Here is a 16,528-nt window from a genome sequence, read left to right as displayed (position 1 = left end):
ATATCGCGGAGGCGGAAAAACTGGCTGCCGACTCGCTTAGCACCACACATTCTGCAACTTCAAGTTCCTTCGCCAGCAGAACGACAACACATCCCCGACCGCAATCATGGCTACCGAGCTCACGTATGTCGCAGAATAATCGTATTCGAAGTCTATGGCTAATTGAGACAACAGAGTCCAGTCGGAGCGTGCTTTCCAGAAGCAGGTACTACGAATCTCACCCGCCTTGCCGCAAAACACTTCGCGATACTGATACATCTGCAATAGCCCCATATCTTCCTGAACCACAAGGCCACCGGACCGCGCAAGAACACGCGAAACAGGCGATGGTACAAGGAGGTCGGTCTGGGCTTCCGCACGCCCAAGACGGCCATCGAGGGCTCGTACATTGACAAGAAGTGCCCCTTCACGGGAATGGTGTCGATTCGCGGCCGTATTCTCACCGGAACTGTCGTCTCCACTAAGATGCACCGTACGTCAGACCTACATACAATCCATATCGACATATTCTGGCCTTCTAGAATAGCGATACGGGAAATCGAGATATGGCTTGGCAGCGATACTAATGGATCCAGGAACCCTCATTATCCGCCGCGAGTACCTCCACTTCATCCCCAAGTATGCGCGTTACGAGAAGCGCCACAAGAACCTCGCTGCTCACGTCTCCCCCGCCTTCCGTGTCGAGCCCGGTGACACGGTCGTTGTTGGCCAGTGCCGACCGCTCTCCAAGACCGTTCGATTCAACGTCCTCCGCGTGCTTCCCCGAACCGGCAAGGCTGTCAAGCAGTTCTCTAAGTTCTAAGCGGGTGATTTGGAAATGAGAGGCTATGGAGGCCAGGAGGAATGGTGGTTGGGGATGAGGTTTCGACAGGTCACACTCTGCATTTGGGACTAGGATTCGGAGTCCTACGGGCTGTGTATGTTTCTTCAGTCTATGAGCAATGAAAGCCCTCGGCTGGCAAAAAGCACTGCTGAGGCGGTCAAAAAGTAATGGGCTCTGTCGAGTGTGGTGCATGGTGTCGCGCTTATACATGACGCTGGACCTTTAAATTTAGGGTCAAACTGGGCGGGAAGTCTTCGATCAGGTCCTTGAACCCAACCTGCCGTCACCCATAGCCAAATGTACCTCATGCAGCATCGCCGGGTCATCCCTGACATGACTTTAACTTCGTCTTTCAACAGTAGCAATTGAGCAGGCCATGCATTGACATTCATTGTGATGCCTTGCTAATACGCATTACGATTACAATCCGGCCTCTAAACAGCGACTAGATAGTCCTCATTTCATTCCTCTCCTAGTAGAAGTCCATACAGACAAAAGCCCCTTTCTCTCTAACGGGTATTTACACAGGCCTCCTCGCTTATCCCAGTCCTACTGCCCAAGATAAAACTCCCTCTGCACCCACATCCACACTAAGCTCCCCGTACTCACGAAAACGGGTCCCGCGAGCGGCGCCCCCCACCGCGTCGTGCCAAACACCCACCACTCGCTCATGAAGTGCGCCCACGCGATGCCGTATGTCCACATGCCCAGCTCATACACCGCTTTGTCAGTGATGTGGTAGGCGGCGTAGAGGCGCACGATGGCGGTGAGGAACGTCCAGGTGCCGAATTTGCGGGCGCTGAGCGGGGTTACTTGGGAGGGGATCTCGGGGGCGGTGATTGCGTCTGCAGGAGGGGTTTTGGAGGTTGATGAGTCGGCGGAGGGCGGTTTAGCGGAGGGCGGTTTAGCGGAGGGCGAGGAGGAGCGGATGTTGGATGGTGGTTGCGAGGTGTCCGGGTTGGGGTTGTACACGCGTGCTGTGTAGTGCAGAGTTGTGTAGGCTTGGATGGAGTTGGCGATTGAGATCATGGAGACCTGTGGGTGAATGGGGTTGCGTTAGTATGGTCCATGTTCAAGCTGTGTCGGTGCTGAGACGCAATTGGCGATTGGGGGAGATGTACATACTAGGAGAAGCCATTTTGGCAGCAGCCCTTCGAAGGGTGGGAGATAGGATGCTAGATCGGTGGCCATTGGAGCGGTTGGAGGGTGCGGGTTTGGAGGTAGGTGGGATGGTTGTTTTGGTGTTCGGGAAATTTGGGCAGGGGTGAGCTTGATGGGCGGTGGTCTGTGCAGGACTGGGAATGGTGGTGAGCGTTGCGCAGGTTCAAAACTGCATTAATTTTTACTGAGGATTCTGAAATTGAGGACCGAGCGGGTATGAGAGAGAATTGGAATGTAGAGAAGTACGCGGACTAGACCGTCGGCTTTTTGAATTTGTTGAATTGCAGTGACTATTGCGCCCAGTAACATTACGCCCCATGCTAATGCTGCCCAACTCCCTTCCTCACCCTCCTCTATGCAGTGTAGTTTACGCGCAATACTCCCAGTCCAGGTATCCTAAGGTCCCATGCGATCTATATGTACACCGAAATGGACAGCTTAAACATGCAAGAAGATATCGACTCCATGTCTCGGTCCTATCACCTCCCGGCTACTGTCCTTGCTGCACACCTCCGGCCTCGCTTTGCTCTCCATGGACGCCATTTGTCATGACACCGTCCAACTTCTTGCGATAAAGGACGCCACCGCAGGCCCTCAAGCGTTCCGCAGCCTGCTCAGGAGTGATGTCTCGTTGCGGCTCAGCCAGCATTTCGTATCCGACCTGGAACTTCCGGACGGTCGCACTGCGTAGTAGCGGAGGGAAAAAGTGGACGTGGAAATGGCTTGACTCGATCTCCTCGTCTGATCCCTCTAGTGGTGCTTGATGGAGACCCATACCTACATCGTACGTCAGCGGGTATGTCGGTAACATGTGCAAACGGTGAACCTACTGTAGGGAAACTGCGTCTGGAACAGGTTGTCGTACCGCCGCGTGATTTCTGATAGACATTCCGCTAGGTCTAGGCGATCCTTGTCGTTGAAGTCCACCAGCGCCCGTTTGTGGTGCCTGCTTACGATCATAACCTCAAACGGCCACACCGCCCAGTAAGGCACGCCTGCCCAAAACGACTCGTTCTCGAAGACGGTTCTGTCCTTCTCTTTTGACTCCAGTTCGGCGTAGTCCACCAAAAGATGAGACCCGCCATTCTCCCGGCGGTACTTGCTCAATTGCTCTAGTTCCGCTGTTGGCTCTTCAGGAAGTGATGTAGTTGTCCACACCTGGCCGTGGGGATGTGGGTTTGAGCATCCCATGGTAGTGCCCTTGTTCTCGAAGATCTGCATGTAACGGTATTGGGCATTAGGTTTCATTGGATCCCCTTCAGATGCCGGGGGTATTGACGTAGCTTCAGCGACCCTTGCGAGAGGCGATTTCGGACTTAGATGTGCCGTGTAGAGACTTGTCCAAGTCTGGATGACGGGCATAATTTCTCCGGGGGTCATGTCCGCGAGGGTGAGGTGATGAGACGGCGAAAAGCAAATGACGTAGCATTTCCCGGTGACTGATTCTGCTTTGAGTAGTCGTGTGGCTAGCGATCCTGGTTTGCGCTCTGGGTGGTACTCTTCCTGGTCTTCCTTGACCGCGCTGTAGTCGTTCACGAAGAGGAAGGTCTTGTTGAACTTGGGGTTCTTCCGGCCGTTCGCGCGCGTGTTTCCAGGACATAGATAGCACTGTCACGTGTGAGAATTGATGATGAAATGGTGGGGTAGTACGTGAACTTGGAAGCGTACCTCTGGGTCATATTCTGGCAGAGTAGTTTTGGACGGAGATTCTTTGAGGCCTCTGGAAAATCATCAGCGTCTCAATCTGGGCTCACGGTTTCAATCAGACTTACTGCCACGGCCGCTTGTTGCGATGCGGCGAAACAAGCACCCAGCTTCCGCGCAGCAGGTTGAAGCGCCGGTGGGAGATGTCGTTCAAGATTGGCTCGGCCATGGTGGACAAGAGGTCGCCAATGCAAGCCGCAGCGAGGGTGCACGGGAATATTTAATGTGGCAGTAGAGAAGACTCCCACAGCACTTGCGTAAAGGTCCATTTCAAATATAGTGAATTGTGAATGCCCTGACTGATGCAACTGCGACCCTGCGGCGGATAGCTAGCCCGTTTTGGATGCGAGCCGCCGCCGCTGGAAAGCCGAAGGCGCCAACTGTTCGCAGCCCTGGAGAGCTTCATAAATTCATCACCCCAGCTGCCGATTCGAGCTAGCATATATACAATCTTTTCGCAGAGTGGATCCCACCATGGCGGCAATGATGCCGAGCGCCTCAACGGCAAATACGCCATACGACAACGACGCGGTGGACCGGGACCTGATCGATCCAGACGATGGTACGCAAGCTGCCGGCCGCATACAGCACCTGATATACGCCGGCGGGACAGTGTGCGCTCTGACATGTACTTGATCAAGCCTAAAGTCCCTCAGCGACCTTTGCCGCTGGGCGGATTTTCAGGCCTCAGAAGAGCCTGCCATCACTGTCCCCGGCGACTCACAGGCGCTGTATACAGCTTTGATTTCGTTGCTAATGAATGCAACAGCAACGCTGGACGATCTCGACGACCCGATCCAGGGCACCTCCGACCGCACCCCGCTCACTGGAAATATCTCGTCGCGGTCAGGCGGAAACGCGCAGTCGTATCTGACCTCGAGCATCCCCGGCGAGGACCGCCGCGCGCCGACCAACACCATCGATGAGACAGTATGGGAGACACTCTCGAGAGACCTGCTTGCTATCTGGGAGAAGATGAAGCAGGTGCTGTACCCCAAGTACCTACTGGGGGGCATGATGCACCGCGGAGGTGGCATAGGTGCAGCTGAGCGCGGAGAGGCTGATGGGTTCGGCGGCGGAATTAGGAGTCTTGCGGGCAGATGGCCAGACGCGGATGTCATTCTACAGGGCGGCATGAGCGAGGGGCTGCGAGACTGGGATCTGTGGGGCCCGTTGATCTTCTGTCTGCTCCTCAGTCTCTTCCTCTCCAGGGGCGCCCAGGACTCCCAGAAGGACCTCGTGTTCTCGGGCATCTTCGCCATGGTATGGATAGGAGAGGCCGTCGTGACTCTGCAGATCAAGTTGCTGGGAGGGAATATGTAAGCTGTCCTGCTGGCGGGCTCTGGGTTCTTCGCTAACGTCCGCAGCGCCTTCTTCCAGTCTGTCTCCATCATCGGCTACACGCTCTTTCCGCTCGTCATCGCCTCAGTCCTTAGCGCCGCTGGCATACCCGTCATCGTCAGGATACCGGTGTACCTCGTCCTCATAGCCTGGTCACTAGCGGCGGGCATCAGCATAATGGGCGGCTCGGGAGTGGTTAGGAATCGCGTCGGCATCGCAGTATACCCGCTGTTCGTGTTCTACGTCGCGCTGGGCTGCATCTGCCTCATCAGCTAGCGCTCGTAACTCCGGATCTGTAATAGTAGCTGCGGTGTAGCAGTCCCATTCTGTAGTTTAAACACCATTGCGTCGGACGTGTTAGCCCTGCAGGAGGATTGGGCGAATTGGCCTCAGAGCCGCAATTGAAACTTTTGAATTTCAAACGCCTTGCAATTCCATCCCGCTATGAACTGCACTCCAGGGCTATACTAAGAATGCGAAGCCAGGGTTTGCCGACGTAGGTGTTGTTGCTCATGGTGTAATGTTCGACCGTCCTTCCCCACCACTCCTCCGTCATTGGTCTTGGTCTCGAGAGGGCCGCTGCCGCCACCGCTGCCGAACAACACACTCGACCAGCAGATCGAAGCGCCGCACTCTCCCCTCTCCCGTCCATTCACCCTCCAGAACGCGCACGCCGCTCCCGGCCCGGCCACACGCGTTGCCGCACGACGTGCCCATTCTCGGCCCTCCTACGCGGCGCATTGGACCGCAGGCGTAAATACTAGCTGACCACCGCCAACAAAGCGCTTTGACCCTCATCTCCCACCGCACGACCAAGTCCAGCTCCCGTGCTACGCTCTCCCGTTTCGCTCGATAACTAAGATCCCTCCTCCGCTCTGCTCTCCAGCGCCCTCTGCGATCCAACAATATCAATCGGCTGCTGCGAATAGCTTATCGCCGCCCGTGCGCCTGGCTGCGGAGCCTTGCTGAAGCACTACCTCCGCACTCTTCTCCTGGCTGTTGCAAGACTCGTGCGGTCAACAGCTTCACGAGTCCCTCTTCACGCTATTGGGGCGCTGGGCGATTAGTCCACACGGGACTGTGGCAACACCACCCTACGATCGAGTGAAGGTTGCCTAGGTTGAAGGCCTACAAAATACTCTTCAACCCCCGCCCTCTGCACATACTACGAAAACGAAGGCCAAGAACCACACACTCTCTGCACCCATGGCGCGCTCACCAGAGCCAGAAGAACCGGCGCAGCCAGCTCCCGAAGCCACGGATACAACGATGGAGCCGCAGACGTCTACCAAGCCTGAACAACCCACTTCCCCAGCTAGAAGTGACAAGAGCAGCGATAGCGAGGGTAGACCCGTGCGCGAGAAGCTTAAAGAGACGAGGATAGATGCCCAAGCCGCCTCGGATGCACCACCAAGCTCTGATCAGCTTATGGATGACGCACCCAATGGTACTCGCGGCGACATTAGCACATCAGGGTCGGAGAGCGAGAGGGGAAGGCTACGGCGGAAGCGAAGCCGCGAGGACTTCGAGGACGACCACGAGGAGGCAAAGCACCCGGAAAAGAAGCACGAGCGGCATACACGAAAGAAGTCTCGAGACATTACGAGCCCAAAGGATATTGAAATTCCGGTCCCGCCGTTAACCAGCACTACCCCCGTTCCTAAGATTGACGAGCATGAGACAGACGAGACGATGCACAACATTGACGAGCCTGCGCCAGCCAAGACGTCGACAACCGATCGACAGATCACTCCCGAACCTGGCGTCCCCATTAAAGAAGCCACCGTCACCAGCCCGAACAACAAGCGCACTCTCGATCAAGTAGAGCCCTCTGGGGTCCAGATAGGCTCCATAACCGACTCCTCAAAAGACACCGCAGCAAATGCCAACGCGGGGGACGAGAGGGACACGAAGCGACCTCGAGACGAGGTCGTTTCGCAGGCGGCAATCCAGACAACAGAAAGCGCGGCCAAGGTTCGTACGATGATGCACACGTTGCATTGAAGCTAATATTCTGTAAGATCCCAGCAGGAAGCGGCTTCTCGAACACCTCCTCCACGTCTCCGTTCGCCGCAATATCTCCGAAACCCCAGATATCCAACGCTACCGGGAAAGCGGCAGAACACCCTCCACAGACTTCAGACGACAAGTTCAAGAAGTCTGGTTTCAGCAGCTTTTCAAAGTCCGGTGCCTCACCCTTTGGCGGTCTCGGCAATACCGGATCCAACTCTCCCTTCGCCACAGCAGGCGGCAACAAGGTCATATCATTTGCGTCAAGTACAGCTACTTCGAAGCCCAGCGGGTTCACCTCTCTCGGAAGCAGCTCTGGCCCGTCAGCCTTTGGTGGAGCCTCAAGCGGAGGCAAACCAGTATTCGGTGGACCATTGGGAGCCAGCGCTTTCGGACGTATCGGCGCTTCGAAATCTTCTATCTCCTTTGGTACTGGAGTGGGCATCACTGGTTTAACCCACAAGCCCGCGCAGTTTGGTGCGGCTGAGAACCAGGCTGAAGAAGAGGAAGATAACGAGGACGGATCAGAGAATGAGAATGAAGGTGCAGATGATGAAGAAGCTGAAAATGGCGAGGAGCGTTCGGAAAGGGGGAGTCAGCCCATCCTCCCACCTCATGGTAGGTGCTTCTCTTTCCTTGAAGGATGTGTGCTAATACCTAATAGCCCCTCTCGAAACGGGCGAAGAAGGCGAAGACACCGTCTGGACCGGCCGCGCTAAACTCTACACTTTGGCTGGCGAAACCGGAAAGAAGCAGTGGCACGAGCGTGGTGTTGGGCCTTTCAAGCTGAACGTCACCCGAGATCCTCCAACAAGGGCTAGGTTCGTCCTTCGCGCAGACGGTACTCACCGTCTGCTCCTCAACGCGGCCGTTACTCGGAATATGGGTTTCGGTGATGCGGAGGGAACCGTACCAAAGGACGGGAAGTTGTTCTTCACCGCGCCCACTGCCACGGGCGAAGTTGAGTCGCACACTCTCAAGGTAAGTTCCTAGACATGGCCTACCGAGCCATTGGTTGACAAGCAATCTGCAGCTGAAAAATGAACGAGCCGTTGACCTGTACAAAACCGTCGAAAACATCAAGGAAAGCTTATAATGTCTTGCTCAGTTCGTGCAATGACCCCAAATATACGGACATACCTCCACACCATCGGTAATCGATTGGATCCATCCTTTCTCGGGCATGCCTTTGAGCATTACAGCATCTTGGATAGAAGCTGGACCCCGCTTCCCCTTGTTTCTCGCCGAGCTCCCAATGCTCGGCATCTTTTCAACCCATGCTTCTTCACAGCGTTCGACCTTTTGACAGATTTATCAACATCAATCCAACATCCGGCATAGATTTCGTTTCACGATAGCGATGCACGGCAGCGACGATCACTCTTTGCATGATATATGAGGGGCATTTGGTAAAAGGGATTCGTGTTGGCATCTTCAGCGCTCACGCATGTGTCTTTTGGGCATTGGAGGGAGGCTCGGGTGTCAATACGTGTCATACATGGATAGATGGTCTGATGCGTTTATCTTTGCGGATATCAAAATACGATCTCTTTGTACGTCTTGATGTCGTTTCTTCTCATGGCCACTTCAATGTCAATGTCGTCGGTGTTTTGCATGAGTCTGCAGGCGTTGGCATCCGCCATTCCGGATTAGCGGTTTCTTCCCCCTCTTTCCTCTTAACGTCGCGGTCTACCCCTTCAGGCCTCCGAGAAGGGCAGAGTTCATACGGCGTTCGCTTAAGCCGCCAACGCCGTATGCAATCATACTGCAGTATCCCGTTGCTACTTTACTTTCGTTCTTTCTCCTGCTACCATATTCCCCTCAGATCTCCCAATCCTCGGTCACTAACGGACCTTCGCAGTACGAATGCCACCATGAGTGCCTCCCAATCCAACATGTCGAACGACAATAGCTTCGGTTCCGTTGTCCGTAATAAGAATCACAGGGACTTTGACTTTACGTTGTTATTCGCGTAAAGTATCCTCTCGATTCTGCCATCAGCTGTGTTCTTGATATATGCGCTAGTGAGCGTATGGTGGCTTTTGAGCGGAGGAGGAGGGGGAGAAGAAGGCGAAGTGGGTTTGTGTTGAGTAGACTGGTGGGATGCATCGGGGATCATTTACTTCTAAGCTGATGAATGTGGCTATCAAGTTTATACGTACTTCTCCTCGCGGCGCAGCTTATCACTTGCCTTCTACGCGCTGGTTATGGAGGCATCGCATTGATTAAGACGGCGATTTCCGCGCAGAGTTTCTGTTTCAGTGATTGTTAGTCTCAGTCTTTCGCTGCTCGAGTGTGTCAAATCGCCTCGAAGCGAGGACGCGATTAAAGTGTACCTCTTCCTCACTATTCTCTTCGATGCGGTGTAGATCCGTGCTCTATGGCTTCGCCTCCTGTCAGTAAAGACAGCCGTCGCTGTAGCTGGTTGTCTTGCACTTGAACTGGTTTATTGGTCGCTGAAGTGCAGGGTAAGAGGCGCTGGTTATTGGCACAGTATAGGGGTCTCCCGCCGGACACCGCTGAGTAGAGTGTTTTCTCGGGGGGTGTTCTGGTGGCTAAACGGGATGTTGAGGACGGGGTATAAGGCCTTTCTCCGCCCAGATGAACCGATGCGGATTAAGGAGGATTTTGGCTCTAAGAGGTTGCTGGAGGCATTTAAGCAAGGTTCTACAAAAGATGGCGGGTTCTCATTATTGGACCTTTAAGGAGTGTTGAGGGCGTTAAGGATGATTGTGGTGTTGGTCACGCACTCGGGAACGATCCTATATGTTTCAGTAGACAAAAAAAACACCGGCGGCTGACTTGGGACAGCATATGTCTTATCCTTCATGGAGGCAATCCTGAGCATTACCTCCGAAGGGGCCATCGTATCTATAGGGCCTACCGAACGCGTTCTTAGCCACGCTTCTTCTTCCATCGCCGTCCTGCTCGTCTCGTCCGCCATCTTCGTCAAGCGCGCCGGTAGCGCATTATCTGTTGGCGTGGGCTTGATTGCTATTCTGGGGTTTGGCGATCGCTTGAATAGGTGGGTGATCGAGTGGACGACGCTGGAGACAGATTTAGGCGCTATCGCACGGCTAGAGAGCTTCGCGAGTGATATACCGGCTGATGAGGAGGAGGACGCCGATGCATTCGCACAAGTGCTAGAGGACTGGCCGCAAAATGGGGACATCGAGTCCCCACGTATCCGCCTCTTATACCCATCTCCACGTTCCTTCCTTCTATCCCCACATTCCCTCAAAATCCTCGATAGCTAAACCCTAACACGCATCCTCGAGATTCCCATAAACCCCAACACCCTCTCCCCGGGGCAGACCCAACCCTTCTGCCTCGCGCGGACTATGCTACTCCCACAGCGTCCAGAGATCTTGTGTTCTCGATGAAGGGACATCGAACTTGGACGACGTGAAACATGATATGATGCGGAAGCTCATACGGCAGTAGTTTGTGAGTAAAGGATGCACAGTACTCGCTGTTGCGCATCGGCTGGAGGCGGGTTTTGGAATATGATAAGGTGGTTATCATGGATGCGGGGGATATTGTGGAGACGGAGAGACCGGGTGAGTTGGTAGGATGGAAAGACAGTTTGCTCGCGAGGATATGTAAGGAGCAAGGGATAATTTCTTTGTAAAGCTCCGGTCAGTAATCTGGTTGGGAAGGGAGGAAGGATGTTGGAGTTCAAGCCTTCTTTTCGTTTTCATCTCCTATGTCCCTATTACTCGGCCGGCTCAAGCTCTCTATACTTGCCTGGCCCTGGCCCTTCCTTCTCGTCTGCCGCTCCATACATCCAGACGAACGCGCAAAACTATCAACGCCATGCGCCACCGCTCACGTAAAAGCGTGAAACGGCATGATTCCCACCCCTCCATGCTAACAAGGAGATTCGTGACGTGGTGCTATTAAGTACAGTCGTGAAGCAGCCGTATACCCAAGCCCGATGGAGAGCAAAAATGAAAAACACAGGCAAGAAAAGAGGTGTCGTAGGGCCGAGAGGGTGAGAGTATGCTCGACTGGGAAGAAAGTACAAAATATAGTCGAGAAATAGTGATGAACAGGTCGCGACGTTGGTGGCGATCCAGTTGCAAGGCCGAAGAGATCCGCATATCAACCGGAAGTGACGACTCGCTTTTTTGGACTGTGCGGCTCCATCGACGAAGGTCTGCCACTAGTCAGCTCAGCAAGTCCCAGATAGATCTTTGCCAATCTCAATGGTACCGCGGCGGCGACCCCTGGCCGTTCGGCGCACCATTCACCGGCTGTCCACCCCTGTACTCAATCTCCCTGCGCATGAGATCCAGCGTCTGCGGGAAGTACGGCTCGACGCCGAACGTCCGCAGATAACTCGCCGTCTTCTCAATGCGCTTGATCTCGCGCTGCACGTTCCAGTCCTCACCCTCGCCGAAGCGGCGCGACACGACGTCCACCATAGCGGCGTCGAGGCGGCCGTAGAAGTCGCGGCGCGCGGCGATGTCGGTGGCATCGTTGCTGTCGAGGCCGCCGTGTGAGTTGAGATTGCCGCCTAGCTTGAGGACAAGGTCAAAGGCGTGGCGGGGGCCGGCCGGGAGAAGGCACAGGCGCTGGATGTCTGGGAGGAATTTGAGCATTGCCGAGGCGAAGTGTGCGCTTGAGATAGAGTCGTTGAGGTCGTCTTGCAGGCGGTGCAGGTCGAAGTTCACGATTGTGATTTTGCGGTCGAGCTGTGCGTTGAGGGTGACGGCGGCCTCGGGCGTGGTGGTGTCCATGATCTTTGCGATTGAGGGCGGGACGTCTGTAGATTATTAGTCTCTGCGCTCAGATAGGGACATGGAACATGTGATGGGTACGTACCAGGTCGCAGTCCGCGCTTATCAATCCAGCTGTGCACCTCCGCGCGCTGCTGCTCGAGCTGCTCGACCCAGGCCTGCATGTCGGCGAGCTGGCTCTCGAGCTGCTCAATCTTATCCGTGTACGGGCGTACGGCCTGATTGAAGGCCTGCGCCAGCAGGTCAGGCATGGGCTCCGTCTTGCCGCTGCTCAGAGGCGGCGTGGGCTGGCCCAGGTTGGGCATCGCGTTGTGGCCGCCGTTGGGCATGCCCCTCGCCTGCTGGAAGGGCTCCTGCGGCTGCTGCGGGCGCGGATACATGTCTTCCTCGGTGGGCGACGAGACGCTCTGCTGGTGCTTTTCGCGGCTCGAGTCGGGGCGCTTCTCGTAGTCGTCGTAGGACTGGGAGCGTGGGGGAGCGTCGTTGTCGATGTAGCTGTTGGCCCGGGAGCGGCGCTTGAAGAACATTATGGAGAAAGAAGGGACGAAGGGCGCGAGGAGCAAGCGGGACGGAATATATGGAGGCGCCCGCGGTTGAGGGGGCCGCGATTACCGGTCAGGAGAGAGTGGTAGGATGGAGATGGAGGCTGGACCGGCAGAGGTTTGTTGAGTGGACCAAAATTGCGATGGTTGGTAGCGGCCGTGGTGGTTGGGCAGAGGGGAGAGCGGCGCACAGAGATAAACTTGTTCGCGGTGACACAAACGAAGCCCGTCGCACAGAGCGCAGCGTACGGCTGCAAAAGGGAAGAATAAAACAAGGCGAGTCCGTTGCCGCAATTGTTGTCGACGCCGTCTCCGCAATACCACGTCGAAGACCTCATGACGATGTCTTAGCTCGCTTCGGCGCGAAGTTGCCAAGCCCGAAGCCCCCAGCCTCCCCGCCCAGCGCTTTGAGCCTCCGGACGGACCCCCACCCCCGGTTTGAAACGCCATCATTAATAATTCTGGATTCGCCATCTCAAACTCATGCCTTTCCGCTGCCCTCGTCGCGCGTCCTGATGCGCCTTGAATATCGCGTTGCCGCCAACAAATTCACGTACTGTGCACAGTGCGCCGCCATGCTGCGGGGCGCCTCATCCGTCCTCTCGTGTGACCTCGAGTCTCAGAACCCGCACACCATCAGCAAGGGAAATGCGACCGAATCTTTCAAATGCGCTCTTGTGTCGTAATAGCCTTGTATAGTATACACAACCCGGGACGCGATCGCGTGCCTACTTCGCGAGTCCATTAGAAGTCCCATTCGCCCGCCCATTGTGCGCTCCGTTGGCAAGCTGTCCCTCCTTTTCAGTGCGCTCGAATTCCGCTCCTCCGATGATATGCTCGCTGACGAGCTCTAAGCCCGCGACAAAAACGCCTAATAGGCTTGCAATGAAAAAGTGGCTGATCGTCGTGCCAATGTCGAGCCAGCTTCCCTCGTCCTTCACCATGTAGAAGAAACTCAACGTCATGACGTCGCTAACAGCCATGACCACCATGAACAGCGCCGATGGTGCAACGCCTAACCTGCGGTTGAGCAGCCCAAAGTTGGCGCTTAGTGCTGCGAAAGGCACCATGATTTTGAGAATTAGTAGAGCCCCTTGGGAGAAGGGGTCGAAAACTGGGATGAGTCTGGAGACGGCGTCCAGAGAGAAGGAGGATACTGAGGCAATGTTGCCGGTACTGAAGAAGGCTGACTGGATGAAGAAAAAGAAGAACAGAGCTATCCGAGCATCTGCTAGTGTGAGCGAGCGGTAATCGCCCTTCTTGATCGACGACAGTCGATCTGTAGCCGCTGCGACGGCTGGTTCGAGGGGATTGGTCGTGGCAGACGCCGGTTCTAACGTTTTGCTCGTATACAGGAAGACGCGGTGTTCCAAGTGCATCCAGCTGAAGAGGCAGAGGCAGAATGCGAAGTAGAAGAGTCCCTCATACGAGATCGTGAGGATGATGAAGGTTGGTGCGAACTGGAGGAAGATGACCACAAGGCGGTGAAGGTAGTGACTGTTGGGTCGATGGGCGTGGGCGAAGGGAAGAACCAGTGAAGCCACTATCTCTATTAGACATGTCTCGCGGAAAGTATTGATGCAATACCAACCAAGAGTAAACCAGCCCACCACTTTATGTCCAGTCAGTAGACCCTGCCTAGACTGAAGATGCAGCACACTAGATCTTGTGACGTACATTGCCAGAGCAACGAGTCCGACCTTTCCCGCGTTAGTAGTTGAAAGTGTCCAGGAACTAAAAATCTTACTTGGAAGCCCACTATGATCCGAGACGTGACATCTACCCCCGAAGTAACAAGCTCCTCGTCAGCGGATTCTGCACCCGCAAGGATGCTCTTTTCGAAGAGAAGATATAGAACGCCAACGGCGAACATCAGGATGCCTCCCGTCATGCTATATATGCCATCAGTTTCTCGTTCTGAGTTCATGTGAGGAAGATTCTTACATCATTGTGAGGTCCTCTATTTTGTTTGCTGGAAGCATCGTGAACACGCTCATTAGCATGCACGATAAAACCCAGCTTGCAACAGTCAGAAGATTCTGTTTCATGAACTCGTGACCGTAGAACGCCGGCCAGGTCGTTGCTAGCAAATAGCAAATGGTATAAATTTCTCGCTTGAAGTAGCTTTGGACCTACACACAATCAGCCTGGTTTATGATTCGAAGATGGTAGATCTACCAATGCTTCCAGGAGCCCGAAGAAGCCAAGCGTAGAAAGCGTCAGTCTAATGATGTCGCCATGAGTATTGATATGGCCAAAAAGAACTTTGCTGCCTTTAATAAGCGATGGTCGTCGAGCCCATACCTCCTCCCAGAACATGACCGGGAAGAAAGCATAAGCGTAGTAGATCCACGGCGACTGCTGCACGAAGAGCGCGGAGTATAAAGCCGCAAGTACCGATGAAAACACAATCATGCTCGGCACGGTCCTGAAAGTCTCTGATTCTTCGTTGAGGACATGGAGGTCGATGACGGTTGTGATAGCGAACATGATCCAGCCAATGTAACCGGCGGTCACCAGTGTTCGGAGGAAGAGCCAGTCATAGGTTTGCAGATATCGGAGGCCTTGAAGACCGAGCTGAATTAGTTCGTTGGACTGGCGGATGGCATCATCTGTGTTCCCTGTGTCTATAGCGTCCTGAATTCGTGAGATCCGGAAGTCGACGGAGTGCGCTTCGTCGCCTAACCCTGGGAAGGGCTTGTAATAGAGTTCGGTGGACTTCTTCAAATCCTCCTTCACATGATACATTTCCAGTATCTCTTTTGCATTCACCAGAAGCGCCTCGGCCTTGGACTTAGCATCCGTGTCCAGATACGAAAGGGGCAGCTCTCCGACAGAGTTACTCGGGAAAGCTAATCCCACAAGGTAGGCCATGAGAGCTGCCACATCGGCTTGGGCGACATCGTGCCGTTGTATGTGGTCAAGGCCCCAGTCGGACGAGAAGCCGTCTTCGTGGCCGTTGGCTACTCCGGATTTGTTCACGATCGGGGCCGCGACGCCGGAGCCCCATGCGATTAGCGGCGTGCGGGTATTGTCCGGATGTCCGTCGCCATGACTGCCCCAGTCGCTCATGCCATGATCTGCCGTGAAAACGAACGCCGTCTTTCCGTCTCCATAGAAGTCCTCGATCAGCTTAGTGATCTCCTGAACTCCCTTATCCACGACCTGGATGTTGTAGAGGTACTTCGTCGAATACGGTCGGTCCGAGTGGCCAGTAGTGTCCAGCCCTAGCAAGTGAAGGAAGAATACATTTTGCTCCTTCCGCAATTCGGCGTCGAGGGTCGTATTCGTCTTTGCGTCCTGGAACAGCTTCTTGACCTTCTCAAAAACCCATTCATCCAGGTGATATGCATCCTTGGAAAAATCTTCATCTTCTGCGCCATACATGTCCGCATCTACCCGTCCCGGTACTGCTCCCTGCTCGAACATGGGCAAGATGTCCGGACTGCCCCAACTCCATGTATGCCTGCTTCGGTTGAAGACGCTGTCGAAATTTACCGGATTCAGCTTCCACCCTGTCATAACCGCAGATACATCCTCGTATAATCCTGCAATTAGCGCGACATGACCGGGTCGAGATTCGGTAGGTACTCGAGTGTGAGAGACGCCGAAGGTTCCGTGTTCGAGGACTCGAGATCTTAGGAACGGCGCAAGAGGGCGGGGTACTTTCGCGTCTTCGGAACTGGGATCTGTGGCATTGGGATCAGGAAACGACTGGAATGCCTTGTCCGCGCGGAGGCCATCTCCTGCATCTGCTGTCAGCCTTTGACTCTCCGAAGGCGTCCAGGGCACTAACCAACGAAGAGCACCAGCCTTTTGGCGGGCGGTTCCCGAGCCTCTACACGGTGCTCGCGCATGCCATGAACAATCGGGCTCACGAAGTAAATTGAGAAAATGCTTTTGACTCGTCAGTTCGCGCTGCTTAGAGCATTCTGACGACTCACCTGTAAATGTATACGAGGTGGAAGACCACCGCAATCGAAAGAAAACGATAGCGCCCGACTTGCGCCATGCTGAGGTTCCAAAGGAGCGGATGTCTCTAAAAGACAGCAAACGGGAGGTTTGACGCGGTGAGCACCCCAAGGGCTAAAGGCTACGCGGCCGTCTATGGAGAAGTGTCCCTGCGCATGGACCACGCTTTCCTGTTTTGGCTAGTGGCTATTGATGTCATTCCGAAAAGGTGAGAGTGCAAAGCACAACTTTTC

General features: G+C 54.7%; 8 protein-coding genes across 8 annotated transcripts; 4 read left to right on the top strand and 4 right to left on the bottom strand.

The window, feature by feature from the left end:
- Positions 1 to 94: 94 nt before the first annotated feature.
- BU26DRAFT_524540 (uncharacterized protein) lies at positions 95 to 1,185 on the top strand. Its single transcript, XM_033830311.1, has 4 exons — positions 95 to 123; positions 175 to 205; positions 268 to 472; positions 576 to 1,185. The coding sequence occupies exons 1-4, from the start codon at positions 107 to 109 to the stop codon at positions 800 to 802; spliced, it is 480 nt and encodes a 159-aa protein (XP_033677425.1). The 5' UTR covers positions 95 to 106; the 3' UTR covers positions 803 to 1,185.
- A 16-nt stretch (positions 1,186 to 1,201) lies between these two features.
- BU26DRAFT_610267 (ergosterol biosynthesis protein-like protein) lies at positions 1,202 to 2,014 on the bottom strand (the record flags this gene model as incomplete). Its single annotated transcript, XM_033835984.1, has 2 exons — positions 1,202 to 1,858; positions 1,949 to 2,014. 2 exons carry the CDS (start codon positions 2,012 to 2,014, stop codon positions 1,373 to 1,375), a joined length of 552 nt encoding a protein of 183 aa, XP_033677424.1. The 3' UTR covers positions 1,202 to 1,372.
- A 245-nt stretch (positions 2,015 to 2,259) lies between these two features.
- On the bottom strand, positions 2,260 to 3,951 carry BU26DRAFT_524537 (galactose-1-phosphate uridylyltransferas-like protein). The gene is made up of 4 exons (XM_033830310.1): positions 3,757 to 3,951; positions 3,653 to 3,704; positions 2,815 to 3,592; positions 2,260 to 2,761 (listed from the first exon to the last, which is right to left on the bottom strand). The coding sequence occupies exons 1-4, from the start codon at positions 3,855 to 3,857 to the stop codon at positions 2,475 to 2,477; spliced, it is 1,218 nt and encodes a 405-aa protein (XP_033677423.1). The 5' UTR covers positions 3,858 to 3,951; the 3' UTR covers positions 2,260 to 2,474.
- Positions 3,952 to 4,104: 153 nt separating this feature from the next.
- Positions 4,105 to 5,437, top strand: BU26DRAFT_524535 (Yip1-domain-containing protein). The gene is made up of 3 exons (XM_033830309.1): positions 4,105 to 4,250; positions 4,458 to 5,007; positions 5,056 to 5,437. Exons 1-3 carry the CDS (start codon positions 4,163 to 4,165, stop codon positions 5,303 to 5,305), a joined length of 888 nt encoding a protein of 295 aa, XP_033677422.1. The 5' UTR covers positions 4,105 to 4,162; the 3' UTR covers positions 5,306 to 5,437.
- Positions 5,438 to 6,011: 574 nt separating this feature from the next.
- Positions 6,012 to 8,281, top strand: BU26DRAFT_160962 (uncharacterized protein). The gene is made up of 4 exons (XM_033820126.1): positions 6,012 to 7,003; positions 7,051 to 7,657; positions 7,704 to 8,020; positions 8,073 to 8,281. The coding sequence occupies exons 1-4, from the start codon at positions 6,236 to 6,238 to the stop codon at positions 8,133 to 8,135; spliced, it is 1,755 nt and encodes a 584-aa protein (XP_033677421.1). The 5' UTR covers positions 6,012 to 6,235; the 3' UTR covers positions 8,136 to 8,281.
- A 1,509-nt stretch (positions 8,282 to 9,790) lies between these two features.
- Positions 9,791 to 10,337, top strand: BU26DRAFT_160795 (uncharacterized protein). Its single transcript, XM_033820125.1, has one exon. The coding sequence runs from the start codon at positions 9,868 to 9,870 to the stop codon at positions 10,294 to 10,296; it is 429 nt and encodes a 142-aa protein (XP_033677420.1). The 5' UTR covers positions 9,791 to 9,867; the 3' UTR covers positions 10,297 to 10,337.
- Positions 10,338 to 11,244: 907 nt separating this feature from the next.
- BU26DRAFT_534892 (uncharacterized protein) lies at positions 11,245 to 12,308 on the bottom strand (the record flags this gene model as incomplete). Its single annotated transcript, XM_033831240.1, has 2 exons — positions 11,245 to 11,807; positions 11,867 to 12,308. 2 exons carry the CDS (start codon positions 12,306 to 12,308, stop codon positions 11,245 to 11,247), a joined length of 1,005 nt encoding a protein of 334 aa, XP_033677419.1.
- A 459-nt stretch (positions 12,309 to 12,767) lies between these two features.
- BU26DRAFT_524531 (GPI ethanolamine phosphate transferase 1) lies at positions 12,768 to 16,337 on the bottom strand. The gene is made up of 7 exons (XM_033830308.1): positions 16,268 to 16,337; positions 16,120 to 16,220; positions 14,502 to 16,069; positions 14,268 to 14,455; positions 14,071 to 14,215; positions 13,915 to 14,023; positions 12,768 to 13,866 (listed from the first exon to the last, which is right to left on the bottom strand). The coding sequence occupies exons 2-7, from the start codon at positions 16,178 to 16,180 to the stop codon at positions 13,052 to 13,054; spliced, it is 2,886 nt and encodes a 961-aa protein (XP_033677418.1). The 5' UTR covers positions 16,181 to 16,220; positions 16,268 to 16,337; the 3' UTR covers positions 12,768 to 13,051.
- Positions 16,338 to 16,528: the final 191 nt, after the last annotated feature.

The sequence above is a fragment of the Trematosphaeria pertusa genome (genome assembly GCF_010094035.1).
Source record: "Trematosphaeria pertusa strain CBS 122368 unplaced genomic scaffold BU26scaffold_20, whole genome shotgun sequence".
Taxonomy (NCBI): Eukaryota; Fungi; Ascomycota; class Dothideomycetes; order Pleosporales; family Trematosphaeriaceae; genus Trematosphaeria; species Trematosphaeria pertusa.
This window is presented reverse-complemented; position numbering and strand designations above follow the sequence as displayed.